At 65.7% G+C, this 17,465-nt stretch overlaps 2 protein-coding genes across 11 annotated transcripts; both read right to left on the bottom strand.

The window, feature by feature from the left end:
* Positions 1-22: 22 nt before the first annotated feature.
* Positions 23-6,002, bottom strand: HDAC10 (histone deacetylase 10). Of its 8 annotated transcripts, none has more exons than XM_030855521.2 (19): positions 5,434-6,002; positions 5,225-5,359; positions 4,898-4,994; positions 4,565-4,662; positions 4,361-4,465; positions 4,130-4,198; positions 3,822-3,948; positions 3,578-3,643; positions 3,350-3,409; positions 3,183-3,272; positions 2,938-3,044; positions 2,790-2,857; positions 2,443-2,710; positions 2,239-2,323; positions 1,758-1,849; positions 1,559-1,615; positions 1,206-1,284; positions 822-1,004; positions 23-736 (listed from the first exon to the last, which is right to left on the bottom strand). In XM_030855521.2, exons 1-19 carry the CDS (start codon positions 5,490-5,492, stop codon positions 548-550), a joined length of 2,034 nt encoding a protein of 677 aa, XP_030711381.2. In that variant the 5' UTR covers positions 5,493-6,002; the 3' UTR covers positions 23-547. The 8 variants fall into 8 exon arrangements, 6 of the variants coding, with proteins under 6 accessions (XP_030711381.2, XP_060163035.1, XP_060163032.1 ...); XM_060307052.1 differs by having other exon boundaries at positions 2,443-2,671; XR_009565648.1 differs by having other exon boundaries at positions 599-736; positions 1,513-1,615.
* A 1,900-nt stretch (positions 6,003-7,902) lies between these two features.
* MAPK12 (mitogen-activated protein kinase 12) lies at positions 7,903-16,554 on the bottom strand. 3 transcript variants are annotated; one of them, XM_030855548.3, is made up of 12 exons: positions 15,855-16,554; positions 15,653-15,782; positions 13,898-13,956; positions 12,932-13,043; positions 12,813-12,842; positions 12,512-12,559; positions 11,833-11,947; positions 11,546-11,617; positions 11,263-11,342; positions 11,105-11,183; positions 10,838-11,011; positions 7,903-8,457 (listed from the first exon to the last, which is right to left on the bottom strand). In XM_030855548.3, the coding sequence occupies exons 1-12, from the start codon at positions 15,977-15,979 to the stop codon at positions 8,378-8,380; spliced, it is 1,104 nt and encodes a 367-aa protein (XP_030711408.2). In that variant the 5' UTR covers positions 15,980-16,554; the 3' UTR covers positions 7,903-8,377. The 3 variants fall into 3 exon arrangements, with proteins under 3 accessions (XP_030711408.2, XP_060161756.1, XP_060161757.1); XM_060305773.2 differs by having other exon boundaries at positions 15,914-16,552; XM_060305774.2 differs by lacking the exons at positions 11,263-11,342; positions 11,546-11,617; positions 11,833-11,947 and having other exon boundaries at positions 15,855-16,549.
* Positions 16,555-17,465: the final 911 nt, after the last annotated feature.

Raw genomic sequence — 17,465 nt, 5'->3', positions numbered from 1 at the left:
GGAACCTGGAGGCCGCCTATCAAGGGCCCTTCCGCCCTGGAGCCTCGTTCCCACCGGTGGGGAAACGGGCCGGAATCAACTGAGTTAACTAAATCGGGCTCAATAAGGGAGACGGAGTCAGACTTTCGCTTAACCGACGTTTACTGATTGGGCGGGGAGGGAGCGAGGGAGGGGCCGTCCGTGCAGAGACGGGTCGCCGGAGGGGGAGTCCGCGCTGGGGCGGGGGGATACAGAGCCCCTGAGCCAGTGTCCTGGGCAGCCCCGTAGCCTAGCCCTCAGGACAGAGGCCTGGCGCAGAGGTGTGCTAGTGAATGGTTAACAACAGGCTCTTGGGGGACTAGTTGGTAGTGTCTTTTCTGGGGTGTAAATACTCCCACACTGGCCTATTTCAAGCTACCAGGTCACAGCACGCAAGGAGGAGCTAGGAAGAGGTGCACAACTGCTTGACGCGGCTATGAGCTTGTTCAGGGCAGCACCCCACTCCCCAGGACGTGAGCCCGTCTCCCCACAGAGCTCTAAGGCAGCTGTCGCCCAAGGCCCCAAGCATTCAGCCTGAGCCTGGCCCCCCAGCCTCACTGGCCACCTGCAGCATCTTCCACCGTGGCTCCAGCTGCCCTCTCAGCTGCATCAGGGCCTGCACGTCCTCTGGGGAGGCCATGGAGAAGGGACCCAGGCTGGGGGCTGCCTCTCCATGCAACACCCTGGCCAGGACCACCGCAAGCTGGGGTGTGGATTCCTGAGTCAGCAGCAGAGGTGGAAGCAGTGAGTTGCTGGTTTCTCCTCACTCCCACCCCACAGCAGGTCCACCCCGCCCAGCTCACCTCATCTACAAGGGCCAAGACTCGGCCCCCCGCTGGGCCCCGAAGCAGCGCAGCCAGGAGTGCAGCTTGGGGGTCCCGCAGGCCATGGGCGGGCCCCAGCGCCACCAGCACCAGGTCAGGCTGGAAGCTGTAGGCCAGGGGCAGCACCAGGGCCAGGACACAGCTCAGAAACCCTCCAGTCGTCTGTGGGAGGGACAGCAGCATAGCCCAACCCCTCATCCAGGGAACACCCCTCCAGCTGGCTCAGGCCACCCCACCTCCCAATCTCAGGTGGGCGGACACACCCACAGTCCCGCCAGGAAGGGCAGGTGAAAGCCAGGGGTCTGGCCCTCATGCCGATGCCAGTGAGCTGCAGCTGCCCTGCCCTGTGACACCACCACTCACCCCTGGCAGTGGCACAGAGACGTGGAACATGGACAGGGCAGCTGCCTCCTTGCCCCCAATGTTCAGCCATAGATTCCTCCTTCCAGGGGAGAGCAAGCATATGGATACATGAGCTTGTGTGTGAGACGCCGCCCACCGTCGAGAGCCCGGACAGAAGAAGAACAGCTCAGGGGCAGGGATGCTAAGACTGCTGACCCTCTGTGCTGGAGACCCTCCTGGCATTGCTCCCAGGGGCCCTCTGCCAAACTCCAGCTGCGGAACGCCCCGCCCACCAGTCACCCCTGGGGATCCAGGGTGATGTGCTCACCCACATACTTGCAGAACTGGACATACCCGTGACCTGAGAGTCATACCCGTCATCCGTGAGATCTGGGGGCCGATCCAGCTGCCCCACAGCCAGACAAAGCAGCCTGGAGGAAGAGTTGGCTCCTGGGTAAGCTGCACTCACCCCGCCTGGAGCCCATGCCCAGAGCCACTCCCACATGGCCAGCCAGGGCAGGGGGTGCCCATGGGCCCTGCCTCGTAGCCTCAGACCAGCCATGTGAGGCTTACCTCTGGGCTCCATGGGACAGGCCACACCGAATGGCCACATCCAGGGTGGCAGCTGCAGCACAGGCTGGGGTGACTGCAATGCCACTGCTCACCTGTGAAGTGAATAACAGGTGTAGAGGGTAACTCCCAAACCAGGTAAACAAACCCATCTGCCCCTTCTTTTGGCCCGTGTCTCCGTGGCTGTCACCTGTGCACTCTGAGGTCTAACTACTCCATTTCTGAAACTAAGTTGCATAAAACTATAAATCATTCCCTTCACTTCTCTGCCAAAGGACATTTCGTTGAGGGAACTGAAGGGGGTGTTCCTGAACCCTGCCCCTGGGGGCTGTTTTGGGAAGGGTCCTGGGCACAAGGCAATGCTCATGTCCACATGGTTCTGTACCACCCAGCCCTCCCCTGGACAGGCCACCTGTCGCAGGCACGTCCTGGGCCCTGCCCCTGACTCCATGGCCACCCCCCAGCCCCTCCCCAGTGCCCTTACCTGCCCATCCAGGATCCTGTCCAAAAGGTACAGGACTTTCCCGAGTGCAGTGAGGGCCCTGTCCTGGGCCAGGGCCTCATGTGGCCTGTGGTGGACAAACCAGAAGGACACGAGGACACAGAATGACACACAGACCACAGATGAGTCACACAGACACATGTGCAGACATGGTCCCGGGCTTCTCCCCAGGCCCACCCTGCCCACCTGGCCCAGGCCTGCGTCTCCTCCTGTGGGGCTGACCCCTCCTCACAGAGGACGTCAGAGGGCAGGGCCAGGGCAGCATCTGGCGCAGCCAAGGCAACAGCCGTGCGCACAGGGGGCGTGGGATTGAGGCGCGGCTGGTCCAGGAGGGAGCTCAGGGCAGCCACGTCCTGGGTTGCCGCTGCCTTGAATTCGGGCCTCCTGGTCAGCAGCAGAGACGAGGGCCTCCCCTCTGGGGAGTAGGGGCTGGGACTCAGTACAGGGGCCACACCTAGGGGGTGGCTCAGTGTCACAGCCACTGCACGAGAGCCTGCGGCACCATCCCACCTGCCGACCCAGGCCACGCTGACCTTGCTGCTGGAGGCTCATCCAGTGAGGGGCCTGGGCTACCCGGACACTCTGGATGGACTCCAGGGCACTGCGAGGAGAAGCAGTATCGGTGAGGCCTGGTCTCCCACCCCTGGCCCTCCCCACCCTCCTCCGTCCTGCCCCCCGCACCTGCCATGCGGCACCATGGGCCCCAACAGGGGCGGGGCAGGGTCGCCCAGCAGCGCTTGCACCATCATGCACACGGACTGTGAGAGTGACTCCAGGTGGTAGCCACCCTGGGATAAGGAGGGGGCAGAGACACGAAGGGCAGGGGTGTCAGGGGCCCAGGCAGGATGCCCTGCCCCACGAGGCAGGACCCCTCCAACCACATCTCAGCCTCCGGTGCATGCACCCTCCCAGCTCGCCACAATCACCTCCAGCACAGCGCAGACCCGGCCACCAGCCAGCACCTGCAGCAGCTGCGTGAGGTGGGCAAAGCACTCTGGCGTGGCCTGCATCTGTCCCTGCAACCAGAACCAGGTGTGATGAGGCCCTGGCCCCAGGACTCCAGAAGCCCTCCCCAGCCCGGCCAGGTCCTCACCTCGGGATCCCCGATGGCTGAGTCAAATCCCGCGGAGACTAGGACCAGCTCAGGGTTGAACTGCAGGCAGGGCCCAGTGGGGAGAGGCAGAAAAGAAGCTGGAGCTGAGGCGGAGGAGAGGCCCCTCCAGAGAGACCCTCCTCACCCCAGGGGCTCTGTTCCACTTTGGGCACCGCATCGCCCCCACCCCCCTGCCACTGAGACCGCTTCCACCCCCCTCACGGTCACCTCAAAGGCCACAGGCAACAGCACGTGCAGGAAGGCGGCCACGTAGTCAGCATTTCCCATCCCGACCTGTGGCCAAGGGGCATCAGTGCTGGCCCTGCCAGGGAGTACGGCGGGGTCCTCACCCCTGGGGCCTGGGCTCTGGGGGTGATCGGGGCACGACGCCCTGGGCTTGCACTCGGGGGAGGGGGGAATGTGGGCTGGGGGAGGGGCTCTGGGTGGGGGGCCCGGGGTGAGGGGCAGGCACCTGGTTCCAGGGCAGGTTGACAGTGAAGCCAAGGCCCGGGCCCTGCCCAACAGCGTCTGCATCTGACTCTCGGAGATAGGGCCAGAAGCGCCCGTGCTCATAGCGGTGCCAGGAGAAATAAAGGACGCTGCGACAGTCAGCCGGGGCCAGAGGACAGGCCCCTCAGCCCCAGGGCTCCTTGCAGAAGCCTAACCGCACCCCACCGAGCACACAGCCACGTCTGCTCCCTCAGACTTTCCCAGGCCGGGCAGTGCTCATCCTGAAAAGTAGGGTCGCAGGGGAGGGTCTTGTCCCCACTCCCAGCTTACCTGGGGTCGTCCTCAAAGATATACTGGATGCCCTGGCCATGGTGGACATCCCAGTCAACGATGAGGATCCTGGGGACAGACAGCTCTGGGGTCACTGAGGGCAGGGCCTCCCACCTCCAGGCCAGGAGCCAGGCCCAGGATGGGAAGGAGCTGGGTGGGGTCCCTCAAAGGCCCCCTCCACCCCCTTCCCCGCTGGCCTGGGCCTCACCCTGCAGCCAGACCGGCACAAACCTGTGCAGCCCGTGCTGCCGCTGGGCATGTCTGGCCGCTATGGCCACGTTGTTGAACACGCAGAATCCATTGGCGGCAGCCCTCTGGCTATGGTGCCCAGGAGGCCTGCGGGTGGGAGTGGGGTGTGGGGCGTGTCAGGGTCATCCTGCGTCCTCACAGGGCTACCCACAGGTCGGGGCGGCCAAGGAAGGGGGCAGCTCTCACCTCACCAGGGCGAGCCCGTTGCGCACAGCTCCCGCCAGCACTGCATCCACCAGCTGCAGCGCCGCCCCCACAGCCAGCCGGGCACAGTGGAAGGTACTCTGCCAGGGCAGAGGTGCAGGTAAGCCCCCTGCCCACTACCCCTCACAGGCTCTACCAAGCCCTGTGCCAGGCTGCAGGGCACCAAGCACTGCGCAGAACTGGCCAGGCCAGTCCCGGTGCCCGCAGCAGCAGCCAGAAGGGCACTGGCACACGGGAACATTGCCCGTGTGAACAGGCACGAGTACCCGGATGTGTGACTGGGTGGGTGGGTGGGTGTGTCCCCAGGGCACGCACCGGGTGGAAGTAGACGGCATCGTACTGTCCAGACAGGGTCTGGAGCTCCCCGGTGCCCAAGGCCTGGGTCCCCCGCACCAGGGCCACATACTCCGGGCTGCAAAGGGGTTAGGCAGGCAAGGCAGGGTCACCTGGAGGAGCAGGCGGAGGAGAAACAGGGTCTGGACCCCCAGTGGGACCACCCCCCTCACTGCTCCCTCACCCACCCATCCAACGGTGAAACTGAGGCTTGGGGCGTAGGCTCTGTTTGCCAGGCTCCAGCAGGCTGGGGCAGGCCCAGGTCCTGGACCACGGCTTCAGGGGCAGGGGGCCCACCGCAACTCTGACCTGTGCACCAGGCCCAGTTCCGCCTCCGAGGCCTCCCGGGCTGCCAGCTGCAGACACCTTTGCTCCAGGCCACGCTGCTGCAGGCGTTCCAGGGCTGTGGTCAGGCGCTCCGGGCACTCGATCTCGCACTCGGGGCTGAATGGACAGAGAGCTCAGAGTCCAGAGCCTCTCCTCATCCCCCGCCTCTGCCCCTGCCAGGTCCCACTTACTCGTCCCAGAGCAGCCGGGCAGCTGTCATGTCCTCGTGGTATACAAGTGCGGTCCCCATGGCCTGACCGTGGTCACTCTGGGTGGGCAGGACCCAAACACTACCACTCACAGGCAGGTGAGTGCACTGCCCGCCCCCCTTGCCAGCCCCAGGGAGCAGCCCAACGCCTGGAGCACAGCCGGGGGCGCGGGCGCGGAGCCCGGACAGGAAGGAGGCCCCAGGTCCGGCTGGCGCCAGAGCGGGGCAGGGGTCGATAGGGTGGCTCGCGGGGCTTGGTTTCCGGCTTCCTCCAACTCGGACCTGGCATGGACCCGCCTCCGGCTGCCCCAAACCCCGCCCCGATGCAGCGGGGCGGGCCGAAGACTGGGCCCCTCAGGGCTCTGCCCACGCCGCCCTTCCCTCCAGCTGAGGCTCCACCTCCTACTCTCGCCGGAGCCGGGAGGGGGTCGCCGGCCTCGGCGCCCCTGCGTAAGTCGGAGGGGACTGGTGCGAGGACGGAGGGCCAGTGTGCCCAGGCTCCTGCGGGCCGTCACGGCGGCCCCACATGCGTGCTATGAGCCGAGCCACGCGGGTCCGTGCCCCCCCTCCCCAAGCCTCCCCCAGGCCCACCCTGACCCCGCAGGCCACGGGTCAGACGCGTCAGTAGCCCATTGCGCCCAGCGCTGACCGAGGCCCCCCAGCAAGGGCTCAGGGAGGAGCTGCGCGGGAAGGATCGCGAGGCCGAGGGTCCTTAGGGGCAACGCCACAAGGAGAGAGCCTCGACCGGGGACGGTAGTCGTGGCTTAGCCCGGCCTGGGCCGCAGCGCAGCGCTGCCCCCAAGGCTCAAGAAGGGAGTGACAGTATCCGATTTAAGCTCCAGGAAGACCCCTGACCGAAGAGCGGACGAGTCGGAGGGTCTGGGTTATGGCAGAGAAACTCCTGGACAGGAGCGGCGCAGCGTCGGGGTAGGCAGGGCGGAGGCCAACAGAGGGAGTGTCTGGGCGAGGGATGAATGAGAGAACGAATGAGGCCAGTAAAGGAGGAGGCGCGGGCCCAGCCAAGACCAAGATGGCCAAAGAGGGGAGGAAACAGGGAGCCCCCGGCCTCAAACGGAGGGGATTTCTGGGGACTGAGCCGGGGTCGGGGGGGGACCCCGCGGGTCTTTGGGGACGGAGACATGGGCGGAGTCTGGTCTTGGAGGCGGGGCCCAGGCGGACACTTTTGAGGCAGGGCTTGGATGGGGGGGCGGTTCCTGGGGGGGGTGGGGGTGTCTGGGAAGGCGGGCATCTTCGAGGCGGGGCCGCCGCGGGTTGGGTCCCGGGTCTTGGAGGCGGAGCCCTGGAGGCGGGTCTCTTGGAGGCGGGACGTGAGCAGGGGCCCTGAAGTCTAGGAAGTGGGGTCCTGGGGCGGGCGTGCCCCAGTCCCGTTCTCTGGTCGCCCCGGCTGTTCGGGGGCGATCCCTAAGGTGGGATGGATGCAGAGGGAGGCCTTGACAGGGTCCCGCTGCCCGCGGCAAGCAGCGCCACGTGGATCGCCACCTTTCTGGCCAGGCTACCTGCTGGTGCGGGTAGCCGGCGGCCTGCGGGGCTCTGGGAAGACGTGCCCGCCCCTGAGCCAATCACGGCGGCTGGAAAACAGCGTGCTGATTGGCCGTCCTGGGCACGTGGCCGCGAAGGCGGGGCCTGCGCCAGGCCGCCCCGCCTGGATCGCTGAGAGCCGGGGACCCGGGCGGGGCTCCGTCAGAGGCGCGGGAGGGCCCCTGGGCAGAGAAGGCAGTTACCTTACTCTGGCAACTCGTCTGGCCGTATTCGGCTGGACCAACTGGGTGCGTCCATCTGAGCCCCAGGCCGGGAGGAGGGTGACGGCCTAGCCCCGCTTTGGGCGCGCCTGCCGGGGGACAGGTGGGAGGAGCCAGGGCGGGCGCAGGAGCCCTACAGTGGCCCCTGACCCAGCTGCCAGTCCTCGGAGACGTCGAATGGCCGGCAGAGGGCCCCGCGGGCTCGCCAATGGCGGTGGGGCATGGCCGAGGGAGGGGCAGGAAAAAGAGCACCGAAACCACCCTTCTGCTAAGGCACAGACGTGTCAGAGACACCTGAGGTGCCTCGAGGCGTCTAGCGTGACCCCACCTCCCCAAGAACCTGGCCTTGGAGAGCGCAGGGAGCCCAAACACCTGGTACTGAGACCCGAGCTGGACCCTAACCCCCTCACCCCCATCAGGCCGTGCCCTGGGTCTGACTCCAGGGTCTTAGCTTAGAGGAAGGCCACCCCACAAGAGGGGCAGGGCCAAGTCCTAATGTGGGGGGCTCCAGACTTGGGGCTCACTGGCACAGGACGGGGGTGTAGGTGGGCACCAGCTTTGTGACCTGGGAGGGAGGAGGTGCCCAGGCCCGGTGGCTCAAGATGGGGCCGAGGCTCCCAGGCCAGCCCCCTTACTCCATACAAAAGCCTAAAGGTGGAGATGCAGCCCAGAAATCAGGAAGTGAAGCAGAGTGGGAACTACAAAAGGCTTTATTTCCTCCAGCCGTGTGGCCATACCACGTGACCAATGTACATTTAAGGGGGGTGGTGCAGAAGCGTCCACACCAGCGCCCCCAGGAGACATGTCCCTGAGTCAGTGCTCTGCACCCTCCCGTCCTTCCTTTTCAGTACAGTCCAGAGCAGGCAGGGTCAGAGGCTAGGCTTTGACCCCAAACCCCATCCCACTCCACAGGTTCTGAGGCTTCTGCTGCACCCTGGGGGAGGGGACCACTGCTCAGGGGGTCAGAGCCCAGCCCCAGGTCAGGTGGGCGTCCTGTCCAGAAAGTCCAGATGCTCCTCCAAGGTTAGGCTGAGGTGGGCTCTGAGAGCAGGGGAACAGGCTTCCAGAAGAGGCTCCATGGAACGAGGGGACTCCTGGGATGCAAGCCCCAGCCAAGGTCCCAGTAGCAAACAGGATCTCCCTTCCAGGCCCAGGGCCCAGGGGTATTCACAGGGCCGTCTCCTTGGAGACCTTGGCCCCCAGCTGTCGGGGAGGCTTGAAGCTGAGCACCTCTCTGTATGTGACACCTGGGGCAGGATGAGAGGGACAGAGTCATGGGAGAAGGGGCCCATCACCTGTTAAGACAGCTCCACAGTGCACACCAAGGATGGACGCCAGTGACCAAGACGAAGCACTGGGCCCAGCTCACTGGTGCTCGCGGGGACCAGCGTTAAGTCCCATGAGATTCCACTTGGGGTGGGGGTGGAGAGCGGAGGCCCAGAGCACAGGCTGTTAGTCACTGAACTAGGGGGCCCGCCCGTCCCCCAAATTAACAGGGTCAGAGACCACCGCTAGGGTTCAGGCACCAGGTGGGCTCCTTTGTCCCACATGTGCAAGTCCACCTGTGTCCATCCACAGGGACTGTCCACCCTGACAGGGCTCCTGTAACCCACACCCACGGCCCCTAGGGTGCCCTTGGCTCCACAGCCTGCCTCAGTGAACAGAGGACATCTGAGGAATGTAAACCAATGTGTTCACTTGAGTGGAGTTGCTCAGGGTCCCACCAGGGCACACCGCAGCTTCTGGATCCAGAACATCTATGAAACAAGTATGGGGACTTCCCTGGTAGCAGAGTGGTTGAGAATCCGCCTGCCACTGCAGGGGACATGGGTTTGACCTCTGGTCCGGGAAGATCCCACATGCTGCGGAGCAACAAAGCCCATGCGCCACAACTATTGAGCCTGCACTCTAGAGCCCGCAAGCCACAACTACTGAGCCCACGTGCCACAACTACTGAAGCCCACGCGCCTAGAGCCCAAGCTCTGCAACGAGAAGCCACCGCAATCAGAAGCCCTCGCAATGCAACGAAGAGTAGCCCCTGCTCGCCGCAACTAGAGAAAGCCCGCGCACAGCAACTAAGACCCAACAACAAAGACCCAATGCAGCCAGAAATTAATTAATAAACGAATGTGGAATTCCCACCAACTACCTGCAGCATCCAGCTTCCTCGCTGGTGCTCACGTTTCCTGAACCTGGCCCAGAGCAAGCCATCCCAAAGGAAGGCGGGCGCTGCCCCGCCTCCCCTCTGACCAGCCTGCAAGAGGACGGTTCCGCTCCACCTACCCCAGGGTGCCCACGCTCACCTGGCCACAGGAACGCGCCTTTGGGGGACCACTGGTACTCCACAAGCCCAGTTCAGGAAGGACTGTGCTTTTAGAGCAGGTGGTCTGTGTGGTTTGCCCAGCACACGGCACAGTTGTATTGCTACCCCGTGAGGTGCCTCCCAGGCCCTCATCTAACCCTGGTGCAGGGGCCCATCCACACAGGGAAGGTTTGTATAGAGAGGTCCTTGCTGTAAAGCTGGCTTTTCCCGGGGAAACAGGAGGTGATGAGTTTGCATTCCTGACCAGGGGCTCAACCACAAACAGACCACATGTCCACCACGGTCTGTAGTAAAAAGCAAAAGCTCTTACTACAGTTTGTGGCGGAGACCGCAGAGAGGATCCTGTGGCCCATGGTTTTCGGTTTTCTTGTTATCTTTCTAGCAACAGAGAACTTACAAGCACAAAACACAGCACAGATAAGGGCAGAGCCGCTGCTGGGACTCCCCGATGACCCTGAAGAATGTGGTTTGAGAAGCACAACCCGTCCAGCCCCACCTCTACCCCCCACATCCAGGACCGCGGCCCCAGGTCTGAGGCACAGCCAGGATGGGGTCTAGGACAGTGGCGACCAGTGCCACAGCTCCGTCGGCTCTGACTGCTGCCCTCAGACGTCCCTGCTCCCCCAGGCGGGTCCGGCAGCCACCGAGAGAAGATGCCTGCCATGCCAGGGTGGAGCTAGACAAGGCCCGTTCCAGCATGGGGCGTCAGGGCCCCAGCAGAGGGAGGCCCGGGGACTGGGCAGGCGTCCCTGAGCCCAGCCTCAGGCTGAGGTGTCGGGAGCCCTCAGAGAAGAAGAGAGAGGCCCTCGGTTTCCAGGCCAATGCAAAGCCTGGAGATGCAGAGCACAGGTAGAGGGAGGTCTCAAGTGCTCAGTGGGGCTAGAGGGGGCGGGCGAGGGGTAGTGAGGAAGGGGGAGGTGCTATGGACTGCCTGGAGTGGGCCTGATCCTGCTGGCAGGACGAGGGGTGTGCAGCTGTCCAGGTAGGAGGGGTCCTGAAAGGGACACAGAGGCCAGAAGATTCAAGAGGTACGAGCAGAGGCCTGGGGGAGTGGGTGCTGGGGGTCTCCGGGGTAGCCCGGTCTCCGGCCTAGACGTGGGGAGGCACGCTGGCAGGCCTGGGGGCCGGGAGAGGCCAAGTGCTCAGGTCGCCTTGGCCCGGAAGCCCAGCTGCCCCCTGACCTCCACTGTGTTCCTCACCTAACCTGCATCCCAGGGTGGGGGGACCCAGGACTCTGAGCCCTGGCCACCTGCACGGGGCTGGTGGGGTCCAGCCACAGGCCCTGCCCAGAGCCCCCCACTCACGCTTCCACTCTTCCAGCGTGCGGTCCACGTCATCAAAGGATTCATCGTACTTTTGGGCTTTGGGCTCGTCCTCCGTGTCGTGGAGCGACTCGAAGTAGGGGTGGGTCAGCGCCTTGGCCGCCGTCACCCGCCGCTCCGCATCCAGCACCAGCATCTTCTCCAGGAGGTTCACGGCTGGGGGAAGGGGGGATCAGGCCAGGCTGAGGGGCGGGTCCCAGGCCCCGGTACCCACGTCACTGCCCCGTGCCCACCGCAGCCCCACCCTACCCAGAGGGCTTGCGTTGGTCAGGATGGCGGCAAAATCCTTTTTCTTTAGCTCGGGGAGGCCGTTCATGTAGTTCTGAGCCTGTGTGGGAAGAAAGGGTGAGGCGCCGGCCGCCAGGCCCAGACCCAGGCCTCCAGCTCACGCCTGGCTCCCAAGTGACCTCGGCACTCTGCAGCCTCTGCACGAACTCGGCGGGAGGCGTCCCCGTCACCTTCATGATCTCCTTCAGCTGGTCCAGGTCTTGGCCGAGGTCAGGAGCACAGCGCGGGGCCAGAGGGCAGAGCTCACCTACACCCCCAGCCCGGGCAGTGCGCCTGGCCTGCTCCCCCCCAGCCCGGGCAGTGCGCCTGGCCTGCTCCCCCCCAGCCCGGGCAGTGCGCCCGGCCTGCTCCCCACAGGTGTAGGGCAGGCCTCCCCCGCACCCAGCTCCAGGTGTAGGATACGGTCGCTGCCTTTGAAGAGCGTCTCCCCTGTGATCATCTCAGCCATGATGCAGCCCACTGACCAGATGTCCACTGAGACAGAAGCCCCTCCATCAGGGCTCTGTGGGCTGGGGAGCGGGGCACACACAGACGCAGGAGTGGGGGCGGCGGAGGGGGGCATGGGCCCAGGAGCCATCTAGCCTACCACGCCCTGCCCAGCCCCGGCCCAGCTCAGCAGCCTCCCCGCAGAGCAGCTCGGGCAGGGGCGGGCTAGGAAGCTGGTGCCGCGTCTCCGGGCAGCTCCTCACCCGTCTGTGTGTAGTGCATCCAATTCAAGATGACCTCAGGCGCCCGGTACCACCGGGTCACCACGTACCCAGTCATCTCGCTATCTGCCTGCCGGGCCAGGCCAAAGTCCAGGATCTACAGCCAGAATCAGAAGGTGGGGCAAAGCGGTCCCTGGGGAGTGGGTGGGCCAGCCGTGGGCCAGAAGACCCCAAGGGCACTGGGCACACCGGGGCCTCCTGCCAAGCCTCTGGGGCCCGAGGTTGCAGCCAGGTACCCCTAAGCCTCCCTGCGGGTTCCTCCCCACAGCCAGTGCACCCTGCGCAACCGACGGTGCCTGCCCCCGACCCTTACAACAGGCACCCCAGGGGGGTCTCCTGCCCCTGGACCTCCGCTCCCTGTGAACCACCGGGCCCCAGCCAGCACTTTTGGGAAGGCCTGCTCAGCCCTGCCCTGGCTCGGGCACGGGGAGCTGGGGACACCGCCCGCCCTTCCCCTCAAGCAGGTATGCCCCCGTGCCACCCCACCCAGTGCCTCCCCAGGGCCCATCTGCCCATCAGCTGCTCGGCCACTGCCTGGATGGCTGTGGTCTGTCCCTCCGCCTGGGCCTGGGCCAGTCCGCCTCCAGGCCTGAGGGCAAAGGGGCCGGCGGGCAGATGGGCAGGTGCGGCGGAGGTCCCGAGCCCCCAACCCAACACACACCTTGAGCTCACAGTCCTCGTTCACGGCCAGGTTGCCGGGCTTCAGGTCCTGGGGGCAGAAGAAAGGTGGCTGTGCAGCCCCGCCCGCCAGGGCGCAAGGGCAAGGGCCAGGGCAGCAACTGAATTTGGGAGCATCGGGCTAGACCGGGCCACCCTGCAGCCCTTCCAGGAAGGGTGGAGGTGCACAGCCCCCGGGCTGTGGGCAGGCAGGGTGCCCCCTCGCAGGTGAGACAGGAAGCCCCAAAGGTGGAGCCCCTCGCGCGCCCACAGCCAGGGGAAGCGCCCACCTTGGCCAGACTCACCCTGTGGATGACGCCAGCAGCATGGATGTACTGTGGGGACACAGAGGGGTCAGCAGCAGTCAGTTCGCAGGAACGTCTAGGGGGACCCCACCCACTCTGGCGGCACCCCAAGCCCCCACCTTCAGCCCCTTGAGCATCTGGTAGACGAGGAACTGGATTCGGTCCTCGCTCAGCTTCTCGTGCTTCATGAGCTTCCCCAGGTCGGTGCCCATGAACGGCATCACCAGGTAACTGCGGGGCCAGGGAGGGGCCAGACAGCAGGGGTCACGCCCGTGGGCCTGGGCTCAGGCCCTGGAAGAGCCTGTCACCCTGCAGCACCCAGTCCCCACCCCCCACAGCACTGCACTGGGCTCTACCCTCCTACCACCCACCGGGCCCTGCGATGCCAGGCAGGTCGGGACTGCGCTTTGGGGACTCCTGGAGGGTGGCCTAGGGGCTGGGAGACCAAGGCTCATAGGCAGGGGCGGGGGCGTGAGGAAGGAGGGAAGAGCCTGTGGGCAGGGGTGTGACAGCAGGACATCTGGCTCAGAGGGGCAGGCTGGGCAGGTGGACGGAGACACAGAGAGAAGTGCTTAGCACCCTGCCAGCATGAGTCCTTGACCCCTGCCAGGTCAGGCAACGAGGAGCCTGTCCTGCCCCCCCTTCCTGGGCCAGGCCCCTGGCTCTTGGCCAACCGGAGTGTGAGGCCAGGGGTGGCCACCCAGGCAGGCACAGGGCAGCACTGGGTCCCCCCCAACCCGCCGGCAAAGGTCAGCAGCTCCAGTTACAGGCCACACTCTTAGCGCCAGGGTTCCAGAGCACAGGACCCACTCACAAACCCTCAGGTACAAGGCTCACGCCTCCGGCACTGGAGGAGGAGGCCCAGATCCACCCAGTGGTACCAGCACCGTGGGTCCCTGGGGCACGTGGCAGGGGGTGGACTGTGGTGTGGTGAGCGGGTGGGCAGTGTGCACCTGATGCCCATCCAGGCTGCAAGGCAAGGCCTGCCGCAGGCGGCCCACCTGCCGACCCCGAAGCTGAAGTGGGCACCCAAGAGCCACCCAACACCACCTGCTCTGCCCGGCCAGCCCCTGGCCGGCACTCACAAGTCCGTGAAATCATCCAGGGTCTCATTGGGTGTGAACACATCCAGCAGCCCAATTACCTGGGGAGGAGGCCAGAGCACCAGGTGGGCTGGGGACACAGATACAGCTGAGGGCACACCCTGCTCTGGGCAGGAAGGGCCCCTGCAGCTGTCCTGGTCTCCCCCCACTGCCCACAGGGCCCAGCTCTGCCCACTGGCAGCTCAACCCTGCCCTGGCACACATGCCCATAAACAAGGGCTATTTTTGGATGGTGACAGCCGGCATCCTTTGGGGGAGGGGCAGCCCCAAGTCTGGGTCAGCTCCCAGCCATCCAAGGAGCTCCAGCCCCTTGGCCCTTCCTCCCCCTCTTCCTATCCCCACTAAAGACCCAGGAACAGCATGGGGACAGCCAGTATCTAGCAGGCCTTTCCAGGGGCCGTGCCTCCGCCAGAGAGGCCCAGGCAGGCAGCCCTGTGAGCACACCGGCAGCCACAGCCGGCCCCGCAGCCCTCTGGTCGGGGCTGCTGGACAGCAGACGGGGAGTGTGACAACTGGCACCTGGGGCTTCTGGTGACAGGGCCTCCAGGGACCCCAGGAGGCCTGCACATCAGAGTGGCTGGAGGCACAGGTGGATGTGCTGACAGGGGACACCTGGCAGAGGCCACGCGAATGGTGGCCGGGCAGGACGCAGAACGCTCGGAGCGCTTGAGGAATACGGGGAGAGAGGCCAGGTGGCCGAGGACCAGGCCACCACGCAGCCAAAGAGAAGCCAAAGAAAACCCAAGCACGCCCGCAGCACCTGGTGAAGGCTTGCTTTGATCCCAGGAGCTTCGGCAGAACAGTTTAAATAGGTGTGATGCTGAATGTGTCCCCTGGCTGCTATACGGGGACAAACTGGAGTGAGGTGCAGGGACAGCCACCACGGCCAGAGACATGGGTGGCGGGAGGAGAGAACAGTGGGACATCCAGAGAGGGGCCTGGAGGCAGGTGAGGTCCGGGCATCGGGAGGTTTTAGCAAGAATCCTGGAAGTTAAATGGGGGTCCACCAGGTTGGTGGAGACTTCTGGGCCTCTGCAGCACGGGGTGGGGGAGGGGGAGGAGGCCTGAAGTGGGCACAGAAGGGGCAGGACTGGGACCTCAGCCTCTCAGAGCCTACTTCCTCCGGGAAGAGGGGTTTACGAAATGCAGCGCTGGAGGGAGGCGGCGGCACCCGGCTGCTGAGGGGCTGCTGCGGCTCAGGAGGTGGAGTGGGGTCAGGAGAGCAGCTGCAGGAGGGGGGCCGGGTGGGGCGGCAGGGGGGTGCCCGGGAGAGGCTAAGTGCCCCTTCCAGGAAAACCGCTCCTCCCACCTGAAGTTCTCTCTCACCTCGGGGCTCCTGGCTGGAGGCAGGGTTTGGAGTGAGACCTGGAGGATCCCCTCGGCCTGGGCAAGTGGCTGTCCCCTGACCAGACCCTGGGCCGAGGAGCCAGATGGGGCTCCAGCAAGAAGCCAAAGAGCTAAGTCCTTCCCGGGACTGGCCCAGGCGGAGCGGACTAGACCCCGGGGAAGCAGCTCTCTTAGGACGAAGCGGGGCTCGGCCCTCACCACTGTGACCAGCCCCCCGCCCCCGGGGACACTGCCTGACCCCTCGCCTCCGCCCGCCCCACCACCTAGGGGAGCAGCCCAGGGGCTGGGTAGGAGGGACCGGGTCTTCGGGGCACGGTTTGGGGGAGAAGGGAGATGAGCAGAGGCGAGATGATGGACGCGGTGCCCGGAGCTGGGGACTGCGCGACTCACGTTCTCATGGCGCATGTGCTTGAGCAGGCGCAGCTCGCGGTAGGCGCGCTTGGCGAACAGCTCGGACTGGAAGGGCCGGTACAGCTTCTTTATGGCCACCTTGGCGCCCGTGCGACTGTCCACCGCCGAGCTGCGGGGCGCACCGCTTAGCTGGAGGCCCGGGCCACCAAGCCCCCGGCCACCCCTCCCGGCCTGTGCTCACCACACGGCGCCATAGGCGCCCGAGCCTACGGGCTGCAGGTCCTGGTACACGGCGCGCACCTCCCAGGCCGTCTTGGTCACCTCCTGGCGGTAAAAGCCCTTGCGGGCGGGCGGCGCAGAGCTCATGGCTGGCCGGGCACCGCCCCCGCCGCGGACCCCGCGGGCGCTTCGCCTCGAGGGCCGGGGACCCGGGATCCGTGAGACGCCCTGGCGCGCACCCCGGGCCACCGCCGCGCGGGCAGAGCCGGCTCCGCGCCGTCGCCGGGGCACCCCGCTGCTGGCTTTCGCGTCCGGGCTCTCCGGAGCCGCCGACCCCGGCCCGCGCCCAGCCTCCGCCCGGGTAGCGCGAGGCCCCTCCCCTGCGGGCGGACCAACCGGCCCCCGGGCCGCGCGCACGTGACGCCCCTTCCGCCCTTCTGCTCCTCCGGAAACATGAGGCGGCCGTCGCCGCCTGGGAAGCCGGAGGCTGGGGGAAGGAGGGCGCCGCTTGGCAGCTCTGTCCCATCGTAGACCCAGACGCGGCGCCCGAGACCCCGGCCCTCCTCCGCACTCCGCACTCGGGATGAACTACGCGGACCCGAGTGGAGGCTGAGTCAGCGGGGCCTCGTGGGGCTCGCGCCTCCTCCTCACGACCGCGCCCCCAGGGCGCTAGCCCATCCTGGCAGCCTGAGCTCGTCGACTGCTACCCCCAACCGCAAATCACTGACCACCAGTCCCGCCCACTTCCAACTCCCCACCCCGCAGGACGACCTTCACCGTGGGGCTGACCCATCCACCCCCCAGTACGGGGTTCCCCGGCCCCTATCTTGCTTCCATCCCCCTTTCCCAGTGAAGAAGTTGATTCTGTCTCCCAAACTCAGGCTGCCTACCAAGCCGTAAGCAGAGAGGGTGGGTCTTGTAGGTCCCCCTGGGCCCCTGTGCTCTGAAGGCTCTTCCTCACTGCACGTCTGGGTGGAGACTGCTCCAGAGATTTGCACGTCCCTCTGCCTGTCCCACCCCTGCTCAGCTGAGGCCCTCAGGCTTGCTCTTCAAAGCCCAGCTCGAACCTCTCCAGTCTCTCCAGGGAGATGTGCCTGACCCCAGGGCTGAAGGGGGTCCCTACTGGGGCTCGCTCGGTGGGTGCCCCCTTACCCTTAGGTGGGGACATCATTTCAGGGGTCTGGCCCCATCCTGGACCAGATGCTGCTGGACGACAGAGCCCCCAGCCCTGTGACCCAGACCTGAGAGTGGGGTAATAAGATCCCCAGGGCCCCCTGCCCCGCCCTCTGTGCCTTGCGCCATGAATCAGCAGCTCAGCAGCTCCGGCCTGGCCAGAGCAGCTTTACAGCTGGGGTGCGCGGTGATCTGATCGGGGTGCTCAGGAATTGCAGGCTTGTCAGTGGGGGCAGCCTGCTGTCACTGGAGCCACAACCACCCATCCCCATGCCCTTCATGCCCTGGGCCGCCTGTGGCACTCCACCTGCCTCCTCCAGGAAGCCCCCAGCTGGCCCCCTTACTCCCTGTGATGGGGTCCAGAGGTCCAGAAAGGTCGTGCATCAGGCCAGACTCCCAGATGCGTCATGTCCCAGTTGTGCTCCCATCCGCCACCACCCCCCCACAGGACTTGGCCCAG

This window comes from Globicephala melas, chromosome 10 (assembly GCF_963455315.2).
Source record: "Globicephala melas chromosome 10, mGloMel1.2, whole genome shotgun sequence".
Classification (NCBI taxonomy): domain Eukaryota; kingdom Metazoa; phylum Chordata; class Mammalia; order Artiodactyla; family Delphinidae; genus Globicephala; species Globicephala melas.
The sequence above is the reverse complement of the archived record's forward strand: the minus strand, read 5'-3'. Positions and strand labels throughout refer to the sequence as shown.